General features: G+C 38.0%; 2 protein-coding genes across 15 annotated transcripts in view; one reads left to right on the top strand and one right to left on the bottom strand.

Annotated features, from left to right (window-relative positions):
* Positions 1-467: 467 nt before the first annotated feature.
* EXOSC8 (exosome component 8) lies at positions 468-7,659 on the top strand. Its single transcript, XM_043891633.1, has 11 exons — positions 468-537; positions 1,901-1,937; positions 2,173-2,236; positions 3,194-3,267; positions 4,209-4,254; positions 5,066-5,171; positions 5,257-5,302; positions 6,047-6,143; positions 6,713-6,833; positions 7,040-7,146; positions 7,446-7,659. The coding sequence occupies exons 1-11, from the start codon at positions 521-523 to the stop codon at positions 7,559-7,561; spliced, it is 831 nt and encodes a 276-aa protein (XP_043747568.1). The 5' UTR covers positions 468-520; the 3' UTR covers positions 7,562-7,659.
* The window catches only part of SUPT20H (SPT20 homolog, SAGA complex component), a 37,699-nt gene continuing 33,200 nt past the window's right edge, over positions 7,571-12,069 (bottom strand). For 10 of the 14 annotated variants that reach the window (XM_043891618.1, XM_043891628.1, XM_043891624.1 and 7 more), the window contains 3 exons: positions 10,274-10,379; positions 8,843-8,946; positions 7,571-8,080 (listed from right to left, as the gene is read on the bottom strand). In XM_043891618.1, coding sequence (XP_043747553.1) covers positions 7,943-8,080; positions 8,843-8,946; positions 10,274-10,379 — 348 coding nt within the window. In that variant the 3' untranslated portion in view covers positions 7,571-7,942. The remainder of the gene's footprint in view (positions 8,081-8,842; positions 8,947-10,273; positions 10,380-12,069) is intronic. The other 4 variants (XM_043891626.1, XM_043891630.1, XM_043891627.1 and 1 more) reach the window with 1 other exon arrangement.

Genomic DNA, 12,069 nt, shown 5'->3' with positions numbered 1-12,069 from the left:
CTCTGAAACTCTTAAATGGTGGCTTCCCTGGTGGTTCAGCGATAAAGAATCCGCCTTCAATGCAGAAGACACAGGAGACGGAGGTTCCACTCCTGGTTTGGGAAGATCCTCCCACTCCAGTATTCTTGCCTGGAGAATTCCAGGGACAGAAGAGGCTGGTGGGTTATAGTCCCAACGGGTCGCGAAAAGTCTGATTCTACCTAAGAGACTAAGCACGCACGCTTGAACTGTCAAATTGTTTCTAAACAAACACTCGTAACTTCCGTAAAAGCCGATTCGCCAAAAAACGTCAGGGTCAAGAAAACCAAAAGGGGCTTCTGGCTGGGGTGGTCGAAGCTAAGCCACGCGGGAAACCACCCTCACCTCTTCTCCCTCTACTCTGGGCCACACAGCCGTGTCTTCTGGATATCAGGTAGCAGAATCAGTGTTGAAAGTGCTGAAGCGAAACAGCAGCGCGGGCCGGAGGGGCGGTGATACGCAGGCGCAGGCGCGGGCGCACGCGCAGATCCGCGGGCGGAAGATGGCGGCTGGGTTCAAGTGAGTGCGGTAGCCTGGCGGGCGCGAGTTTGTAGCCTAGCGGTCGGCGGCTACTCTACCGTTGGGGTTTTCTCATCGGGAGGCCACCCCACCTGGTTCCTATTTGTTTCCACCGCAGACGCAGACGTTGGGCGGGAGAACTGAAGGTGGTTATAGTGAACGGAAAGGGCGCATCTTCTCCCCAGTGAGGCGGGCGATAGGAAGTACTGTTGAGCCGGTACCCGCCGCGAGCGCTGAGGCTTGGTGTGTAGTGGACTTTGCTGCCCAGGAGAGACACTTGTAATCTTGTAAAAAGCGTTGCGTCAAAACCTCAGGGCTCCTTGCTCTCCCTGCCCCATAGTTTATGTGTAAAAGCATTCTGCCTCGTTAGAAAGGTTTTCCTTAAGCGTTTTGGGGGCAACTCTATGGGGAAGGCTTTTCGTTCTGAGTCCAGTTTTAAATGGATGAAATAAATAGGATTCCGAAGGAAACCAATTATATTGAAACGATTATGTATTTGTATAAACTCTGGGTTTTTGACACAGTGAAATATCTGTTTTGAAATTAACTTTATTAGGTAAGGCCTAGTGGGAAGTCTAAAGTAACTCCTGAAATTTCGAAGTAACCATACATCTTACACTTACCTTAGGCAACTATAAAGTAAAAACGAAAACATTTAATCTGTGGTTGTTAAAGTCGCTGCTGCTGCTGCTGCTAAGTCGCTTCAGTCGTGTCCGACTCTGCGACCCATAGACGGCAGCCCACCAGGCTCCCCCGTCCTGGGATTCTCCAGGCAAGAACACTGGAGTGGGTTGCCATTTCCTTCTCCAATGCATGAAGGTGAAAAGAGAAAGTGAAGTTGCTCAGTCGTGTCCGACTCTTAGCAACCCCATGGACTGCAGCCTATCCAGGTGCCTCCGTCCATGGGATTTTCCAGGCAAGAGTACTGGAGTGGGTTGCCATCAGGTACAGCTAACATTATAGTGGTTTATTGCCTATGCTTGTAGTCGAAGAATATGCTAAATTTAAGTCACGGGTAGTGAAAATAAATACGTGATTGTTCTGTTTTGTTTTCTCCTACTAACGAAGTATTCCTGCTTCAAAGTGTGAGTGATGCACACCTGGATTAATTCTCTTTTTAAAGAGGCCTAGGGTTTTGGTCTCCATCCTTATAGTAAAGTCAGTCTTTGAGTGTGATTGTTATTGCAAAGGTAGCTACTTTTTATAATTAGCAACATGTGGCAACATAAACTTTAGAATTAATAACAGAGACTTAGTTACAAATTTTGAAGATTTCTGCTCCATCACCCCACTATTAAGATTGTTGCGGTTCTGGATTTATATTGATTTATAATTTATCTCATATTTTTCACGTGTCTTTCAGAACTGTGGAACCTCTGGAGTATTACAGGAGATTTCTGGTAAGTAAAGGTGATTATGTGATGCCTTTTGATAATGGTATCATATGCTTTTTTCACAAATAAAAGTATTAATCATTATGTTATATACCTAATGTGCCAATTATACTTCAGTTTTTAAAAGACAGTTTTAAAGTAATGCAGATTAATTTATTTGAGTTAATGAGGTTCAGTGTGTTTTCCCTGGCCTGTGTGAGATACACATGTAGCTGTAATCTACTTTCATATATTTATTTAGAAAGAGAATTGCCGTCCTGATGGAAGAGAACTTGGTGAATTCAGAACCACAACTGTCAACGTAGGTGAGGGTATTTTTTTTAATAGCAAGTTTTTATTTGTAGAGTTTTTTTTTTTTTTTAACTCAGTCTCCTGTCAGTAGTGGGCTTCCCAAATATCTCAGTGCATAAAGAATCTACCTGCAATGCAGGAGACAGGTTCAATCCTTGGGTGGGGAAGATCCCCAGGAGAAGGAAATGGCAACCCACTGCAGTATTCTTGCCTGAAAAGTTCCATAGACAGAGGAACCGGGTGGGCTACAGTCCATGGGGTCACAAAGAGTCGCACATGACTGCGCAACTAAGCGCGTCCTTTCAGTTTTTATGTTCATGTTAAATTTAAAGTAACTCTGAAGTGTTTTCCCCTTTTCTTCCTTCAAAACTTGTAAGATTTGGTTTCCTTCTATATCTTACACTTATTAAATCTTCTGTTGCAAACATGGAATTTTCCAATTTTACCAATATGACATTCCCAAGTTTTAGACTCTGAGCCATTTAAACAATATTTCAGACAAATTCTACCATGTCTAAGGGATTACAGTGATTTTTCTGTCAAGAGATTTTCATAACAGCCCTGTGATTGAACGTCAAATGATTCACTCAAAATCAAGAAAATGAATAATTCCTAAAACAATTTGGTTGACCCTTGAACAAAGAGGGGGTTAGGAGCACTGACTTTCACAGAGTTGAAAATCCAAGTATAATCTTACCGTTATGGATTGGCACTCCATATCCAAGGTTCAGCATCCTTAGATTCAACCAACTGTGGATCATGTAGTACTGTGGAAGTATTTAGTGAAAATAACCTTTGTATAAGTGGACCGGTATAGTTCAAGCCCATGTTGTTCAAGGGTCAACTGTAATTTTACAAAGACTCAAGTAAGGAGTAAATTTTCATAGACAAATTAGATATTTAGAGATAAAAATCATACATATCATACATAAAAGAAGAAAACTTTTTCATTTTTTAAAAATACTTTTCAGGTTCGATTGGTACCGCAGATGGTTCTTCTTTAGTGAAGCTGGGAAATACTACAGTAATTTGTGGAATTAAAGCGGTAGGTTTAATATACTTACTACCAAGATTTGAGTTACTAAGATAGCCTCATATACTCACTAGATTGTTATATCCATCTGTAGTTCTACTGTTGACTAGGCAGTCAGGTGTTTTAGTGTTTGTTTTCATTTCCCAAGTTTTCAACTTTGAGTTTTAGATAATACAACCCAAGTTTAATGACTCTTAATTATAATTTGTGAACATTTGCAAATGTGCTGAAATGAAACGATTTTTAAAAAAATCCTCATCTGCCTTTAATTTTTAAAGAATTTGGTTGTAATTTGAGAAATTTTAAGAGGTTTTTGGTGATGTATTTTTATCCGTTGATGGCATTTAATCTGTGCAAATGTGTAGAAAATTGCTCAAAAGCTTGAGGGAGTAATAGCTACCATTTACTGAGTACTTGCTGTTTCTAGCACCTTACATTGGGTGCTTTCAGAATTGCCCAGTTTAATCCTCTGAAGAGTCACTGGAAATTTTTCTCTCCAAATACTTCAGTATAAACTGATCCAAAGTCTCTGCTTTGACTCTGAACTCTTGAGTTACTCGGCCTAAGTTGAGATTCTTCCTCAGTAAAGGTGGGGTGACATTTCATAAGACTTGCCAGGTTAGGGGCTTAACATTGTCTCATTTGAGGTTGGGATTTAAATTCAGATTCTTGACTACCGAGTAAGAAGAGAGGTGGGGCAGAACCCCATGATCCTCCGGTCATTTCGCTGAGGCGCACTCGTCAGCTTTGCCGTGCCGCCTTCTTGCCTTGGCAGAGCTAGTGCGAGTGCTGCTGATGTCCCCAGAGCCCCCGACCCACCTTCCCGGGCACAGTGGATGCTCATGATGTTGCTAACTAGCTAAGATGGTCTTTGGTGGAGCCTTCCTTGACTGACTGCTGTCCTCACAATTTTCTAGTAGCTTCTTTCATAGGAAATGTTTGTATGCTTCTAGGAATTTGCAGCACCACCAACAGATGCCCCTGATAAAGGATATGTTGGTAAGTTAAACAGTTTTGTGATTTTAATAAATATTTTAGTATTATTATTATAGTTAAATCTTAGTGGGTGAATGGAAAATTATTCAGAAGCTTCAGACAGTCCTGAAAAGTTTAATGTATGTATGTTAGACGATAGTGTAAGTTAAATAATCCTGTTAAATATTGAAATTGTTAAAAGAAGATGGTATAACAGCAAGGTACAGGATGTTGTAAATACCTTTGTCAGACTTGTCTGATCAGTTTTGCTTATACAGGTGTCATCAACCATCAACCTTTGACTCTTAGGCAAAGGCTGTAATTGCAGACTTTTCTATTTCTATAAACACTTCCTTTATACCACTATGATTTTCTTTTTCTTAACTTGGACCATCTTTTCTTTATGGTGGGAACCAACATTTTAAAAATGCAGAACAGCTGGTATGATTAGTGAGGCTATAGAATCCCAGGGACGGGGGAGCCGAGTGGACTGCCGTCTATGGGGTTGCACAGAGTCGGACATGACTGAAGCGACTTAGCAGCAGCATACTGTTACAGATTGGGGTACTTTGAAAGAAACCTAAAAACTTTTGTGAATAATTTACGATTGAAGGAAGTCTTAAATAGATGCTTGGGGTGCTGTGTGGTGATGTATTATTTTTGTGCAGAGAAAGTCAGAAAATAAATTTTATCTAAGCCTAAGATTTTCATTAAAAATGGAAAAGAATGTAACTGATGTGTTATATAATGCTTTCCACTTGCCTTTGCAGTGGGTAACGCCTTTAAAACTAAACCAGAGGTGAAATTTGGTTCACAGCTGCAGTGTTTCTTTCAGTTCCTAATGTGGATCTGTCACCTCTGTGTTCCTGGAGATTTCGGTCTGGCCCTCCTGGAGAAGAGGCCCAAGTGGCCAGCCAGTTCATTGCAGATGTCATTGAAAAGTAAGATCATCATGATAAAGTCTGACTGTCATTCATTTTAGAGTTTTTGAACTTTCGTTTACTGTGCTCTTCATTTTAAATCAAGTTCACAGATAATTCAGAAAGAAGACTTATGCATCTCTCCAGGAAAGGTAAGAGGAGTAAAGCTGTGAGTTTCTAATTCTGAAGTGTTTTTTGGGGTGGGGAAAATTAAAAAAGCACAGCAGCCTTAAATACAGATATCTTGTCTCTAGATGGAATTAAAATCACTCTTAACTCTAACTATCTAGATAAACTGTAGTTCACACAAAAAAAAACCAGTAAATTTTGATTACTTCATTGCCTGGCTAGAGACTATCTTTTAAGCTGATGTAATCTTTTTTCATCTAATAATGCAGTCATTTAAAATTTTTTTTCCAGCAGATAGTATCTGATCAGCGAACATGTGTTTAAGGTGAATCCACATTATAAATTTCAAGTCTTTTTGACAACTTTGAACTACATTGACAAGTACCTAGAAGCTTTTCATGTTTGATTATATTGATTTATTAAGCAGTGTAAGACCTAAAAATTTCATGTATTAAGGTTTCTGTGGTAAGATACATTTTCAGTCTCATTTGGGATTTTCAGAAGCAATTCCCTCATCTGCTAACTTAGCAGTAAGAATGGAAATTCCTCCTACATCTGTAGCTCCCTTGAGGGGAAATGGAGATGTTCACTTGTCAGCTTTTGGTATTACCAAACTTGCTCACTTTTTTACTTTATAAAGGTAAATTTTTTTAAGTTTTTGAGCCTCAAAAGTTGACTGTTTAACTAAGGACGTGGTTTGTGAGTAGAAACAAATACCACATTATACCCATCAGAAAGCTTTAATTTCTGTGTCAACTCTGTTTTAGCTTGCTTGGGTTTTGTACTGTGATCTCATTTGCCTCAACCATGATGGAAACATTTTGGATGCTTGTACCTTTGCTTTGTTAGCAGCTTTAAAAAATGGTAAGCAACTTTAATAAAAGGGAATATTCCTACTTATATGCCAGTGTTTCGTTTTGGTAAAATTGTCTGAAGGTTTTTGTGAGGATTTACCTATCCACATGTTTCTAAATTAAAGAACAATGTTTGTATCCACCATATCTGCTTTAATTGTACTTCTGCTACTGTATAGCATATGGAATTCTGCTCAGTGTTAATGTGGAAGCCTGGCTGGGAGGGGGTTTGGGGGACAGTGAATCCATGTATATGTATGGCTGAGTCCCTTCCTTGTTCACCTGAAACTGCCAACATTGTTTATTAGTTGGCTCTGCGTGCGTGAGTGCCAAGTCTCTTCAGTTGTGTCCGACTCTGTGCAGTCCTTTGGACTGCAGCCCGCCAGGCTCCTCTGGGATTCTCCACGCAAGAATACTGGAGAGGGTTGCCGTGCCCTCCTATACCCCAATACAAAAAAAAGTTTAAAAGCAAAATACTTCTGGACAAGTTTAAACAGAGGGAAAAGTAAATTAACCAAGCATAGAATGCCCTGTTTAACTGGAGTGAGAAACTGACTTGACGTATTTGCCTTTTTGTAGTACAGTTGCCTGAAGTTACTATAAATGAAGAAACTGCTTTAGCAGAAGTTAATTTAAAGAAGAAAAGTTATTTGAATATTAGAACTCATCCAGTTGCAACTTCCTTTGCTGTGTTTGATGAGTAAGTTAATCAAAAGGTTGTGTATTTAACTGAAGGGCAAAGATTCTTACAAGTGGAATTTTCAGCTTGCTACTAGCGTTTCTGGTTTCTACCGGTTCTGTCTAGCTCCCACCTAAGCTAAAATGCAGGTAGTAAGTTTAATTTACTTTTCTAAAATAAAATGTGTCTCATGGGTTGATAATGTATACTTTTTATTTTTAAAATAGCACTCTGCTTATAGTTGATCCTACGGAAGAGGAGGAACATCTGGCAACTGGAACCTTAACAGTTGTAATGGACGAAGAAGGCAGGCTCTGTAGTCTTCACAAACCAGGCACGCACTTTCCTTCCATCTCAGTACTAAACATGTAGTTGAAAATGCAGATCGAGCTTCTTTACATTAGGGAGGGCCAAATGGAATGTGGGATGTTTTGTTATTTTACCTAATGTAAATTTACTTAAGATGCCTTGCATCTTTTATGTCAGTGGTTCTTAAACTTCAGGAGGTCTTGTTAACACATAACCTACAAATCTTGAGACCATATCACTGGTTTATATTATTCAAATTTTGTTTTATAACTTGACATGATGTAGGTCATGTAAGAGTAATTATGTGTTGGCACAATTTTTCAGGTGGAAGTGGACTGACTGGATCTAAACTTCAAGACTGTATGAGCCGAGCGGTTACAAGACACAAAGAAGTAAAAAAACTGATGGATGAAGTACTTAAGAGTATGAAACCCAAATGAGCAACCACATTTTCAAAACAGATTTGTAAAAACTGTATTTGTTACACTGTGCACAAACCTTTTATACTAAATAAATACCAAACTACAGTTTTTTGAAAGATGTTTCTAGTATTTCTCAGGTCACTTCTGTATTATGTACAGTGAAACCATTTTTAAAAAACAATGACTTAGGCAAACCAACCTTAATGGTTTGTTAAACCATTTCCCTGTTTTTATTTAAAAATTATTTGTTTTTATTTAAAAATCAAACTTCTGTATAAAGTTTGTATATCTAGCAATGTAAAATACTGACACATTTTTAAAAAACAAAAATGAAGTAGAAACTCCGAATCCTTTTGATTCAATGCTCTTATGTTTTTGAAAAGAAAAACTATTCAAGACTCAGAATTTTGGAGTGGTTGGCGTGCCTCTCTTCATTTTACTTTTTGACTGGCTGCCTGTATGCCGATGACGATGTAGCTGAGCTGTTTGTGCTGCTGCTGCTGCCATAGCCATTTGATGCTGCAAGAATCGTAACTGCTGCAAACAGAGGGAAAAAAATCTAGTTAGGTTAAACGTAGGTGGGCATGGAAAGATGATTTTCCTGAGAGTGATGAGAACAACAAAACTGAAAGGGAGAGAGCACCAAGGTAACAAAAAGGGACTATACCACATGGAGACAGTGCACAGTCAGACAGCACCAGTGGTACAGAAGCCTGCTGAGGGCTTTAAAGACAGGGCTTTTAAACTTCAGAAGAAGCTCTGTTACTTTGCCTGGCCAGTCTATATTGCAGTAACTCAGCAACTTCAGTTACCATTGTGTTGTATGATAGTTTATAGCAGTATAAAACCACCCTGCAAATTAAAGATAGTCAAGTATACTATTCTGACTTCCTAAGAATGGAGTAACACTTTTCTAAAACAGGTAGGACAATTTACAAATAGGAACACTGGTATACTTGCCTTTTTCTGCAGTACAGTATTAAGAAGTTAACCATTGGCACTAACAACTGACTATTTAAAAATATAAAGGAATCTAAAAATGTATGTTAATGTGCCACCAGCACTTCATGAAAGATTTAAAATTAGGCAGAGAGTATGACTTAAATGTACAAAATATATGCAGTGCTCCAAGCTGACTCGCTAAAGCTGTCAGACTTTTAAATAAATTTGCTAAATTATTTACCAATTACTGTATAGTCTCAAAAGATAGTAACATTAAAACTGAAGTAAGGTATTATTGAAGTACTTTTGGAGCAAAGTATCTTTAAAAATGTAAGCAGAGTGAAGTTGCTGGATTACTTGGATCTGTTGCTGCTGCTGTTGAAAGGCAGAGGAGAGCTGGAGTCTCTGCTGAGGAAGGCTTTGCTCAGGTCTGTTCTCGGCAGAGCCAAGCTGAGACAACACTACAGAGAGGAGAAGGGGAAAGCAGGCCAGTCAGAAAGTTTGAAGGCTACCAGGGTTAGAAAAGGACAACACAGAAAATGAAATAGAAAAGTATCAGGATGATTAATCTTAAGTATCAAATCACAGACATTTGAGAATAAATTTAGTACAGTATCCTGTTAGTTGAGGGGGACGCTGCCCGCAGGACCTCCTGGACATGAAGAGGGGGGAGCATGTGGCCAGAGCACTGCGCCCTCTCTTCCTGCATCTCTGTGCCATTTCCCTGAGAAGGCTTTCTAGCAGAATGCTGACTATGCCATGTTTAAAATACAACCAGTCAAGTAGGAAATGGAGTGGGAGAAACTAGGACAAAACTGGTAGACAAATGCCAAAGACGGTACAATGACTATCAGACCACACTATTAGCAACAAAGGTGGTGAACCTTTTAGAGCGGAGTGGGATCAGGGGTTAAGTTCAGCTCTACAGATGAGGAAACTGCAGGCCTCAATGGTCTGAGGGACTCACTACAAGGTAATTTAGTGGCAAGTCTGGAGCTAAAGTTCTTTCCGTTAAAATTACACTACTGCTATTTTAGGAAATTTATAGTTTGTAGGGTAAAGGTTTATTAATAAATTTCCATTTGGAAATTCACTAGCTCTAAATTAGAACTTTATGTAGCTATTCCAAATTCAGACACTGGAAATTGTACTGAATTCACAGTAAGTCCAGTGAAAATTCAAAATATTCACAAGTTCACTCATTAGTCTTGACACACTATCTCAGTTTCCACAGACATGTGACTTACTGATTTTAATTAAATATGAACTTATAACTGTGGTCTTAAATTGATGAAATAATCTTCACTAAAGATAAATCTTTGGTTCACCATTTATTACTAGAAGTGGTGAGCAGTCATTTAGTATATCTAATTTTTTTTTTACAATTGTCTTAAAGAAGCTTTGCTACTTGACTATTAAGTCCTAATTCATGCACTGTAAGCTATTAGAATGAGACAAAAAACTGCAATCTAGAAAAGTGCAGTCTCAATAACCCTGATAAACTAGAGTCAACTGCTTGGAAGCATCCTACTAAGTTGGGTAATTGTACAGAATTTTGCTAACAAAATTTAGCATGAGGTAAACAACTGCTATTAATATATGTAGGTCAAAGCACTTTATCAAAATAATGAAAAAATCTCAGTGTCTCAATCAACAGTTCACAAATTAAATATAACTGAAAATTTTCCTTGTTTTTGCTTGCAAAAAAGAAAAGAAACAGTTTCAATGGTGAGATCCCAAGAGATACTTTTAATAAATTCAACATTATTTAGTTAGGAAAATACCAACCAGCTGCCTGTGAATGCATAAAACTTCCTACTCCAGCAAGGTTAATAACTGCAGCGTGTTGAGCAGATAAGGCTTGTTCCTGACTGGTCAAACTTTGTTCAGAACCCTGAATTAAAAAAAAAAAAAATATGACATGTACAAAAAGAAAACACAACTTTGGGTTGGTGGGAAGGATTGGTATTTTTTCCTGTTATTAAGAATCAACATTAGAGTAGGTCTTATAAAAAGAATAACAAGGAAAAGCCTTCAAAGGTATTAAGAATTAGCAAGAAAACGGTATTTCAAAAGCAGGAAACCTAATTTTCAGAACTGATTCCGTATTGGTTTATTATTTGATGTGGCATTAATAATTACTAAGGTATCTAGAAAGCTTCATCAGAACTATCTTTTTTTGAGATGTAGCTGATTTGAAATACTATGTCAGTTTCAGGGGTACAGCAAAGTGGCTGCACCAATTTACATTCCCACCAACAGTGCACAAAGGCTCCCTTTTCTCCACACCCTCTCCAGCATTTATTATTTGTAGACTTTTTGATGATGAACATTCTGACCGATGTAAAGTGATACCTCATTGTGGTATTGATTTGCATTTCTAATTTGATTAGCAATGTTGAGAGCATCTTTTCATGTGCCTGCTGGTCATCTGTACATCTTCCTTGGAGATACGTCTATTTAGGTCTGCCAATTTTCTGATAGGGCTGCTTGTTTTTTTGATATTGCTTCTATAAAGCGTCATCAAAATATTTTTTTAAAAGCTTAAAACAAACAAAAAAAAAGCTTAAAACACTCTTTGCAACACAGTACTACAATTTCTAGTGAGCACATTAGATCAAGAGAAGGAAACAGACAGACATAGATTATAAAGGGAAAAAACCCATTCTTATTTGCAAATGGCAGACTATTACAGGGAAAAAAAAAATCCCCAAGGAATCTACAAAAAGAAAAAAAAACAGAATAAGTGAGGTCAGTAAGATCACAGAACAGAAGATCAACACCAATTGTGCATACTAGTGATAAACACGTAGAAAATGAAAAACAGTACCATTAACAACCCCCCCCACAATGGATAAAGGACAAAAACAAAACTTAGGTGTAAGTCTATAATACACATATAGGACTTGCATGCTGAAAAACTAGCTGATTTTAGCCTAGAGACATACCATGTTCATGGACTAGAAAACTCACATAAACATGGTAAACCTTTCTCAAGATGACCTATAGGTTCAAACTCAATTCCTTTAAAAATCCCAGCAATATTTTTTGTAGATATAGACAAGGTAATGCTAAAATTTACAAGGAAAAGCAAAGGATCTAGAATAGCTAAACAATTTTGAAAAAGAACACGAGAGGATCCCTTTGATTTTAAGATTTACTATGACCTCTGACAAAGGTCAAAAGTAATTCAACTCAGAAGGATGGCTTTTGTAACAAATGGCGCTGGTGCAAATGGCCAACAGTTCCCCCATAAATGAACCCAGACCAACGTCTCACCCCTTATACAAAATTAACTGAAAATGGATCATAGGTTTAAAATGGAAAGTATAAAAAATTCTTTTGGGCAGAGAAGCCAGAGAGGAGTTCTTAACACTTCACACCTAAAGCAAAATTCATCTAAAAAAAAAAAAACAAAAAAAACCTCAGACTTCCATCAAAAGTGGAAGCAACCCAAATGTCCATCAATGGATGAATGGATAAACTACAACATGGATGAACCTTTTGGATATTATGCTAAATGAAATAAGTCGTCACAAACAAATACTGTAAAATTTCACCTATATGAGGTGCCTGGAGTAGTC

This window comes from Cervus elaphus, chromosome 30 (genome assembly GCF_910594005.1).
Source record: "Cervus elaphus chromosome 30, mCerEla1.1, whole genome shotgun sequence".
NCBI lineage: Eukaryota > Metazoa > Chordata > Mammalia > Artiodactyla > Cervidae > Cervus > Cervus elaphus.
The sequence above is the reverse complement of the archived record's forward strand: the minus strand, read 5'-3'. Positions and strand labels throughout refer to the sequence as shown.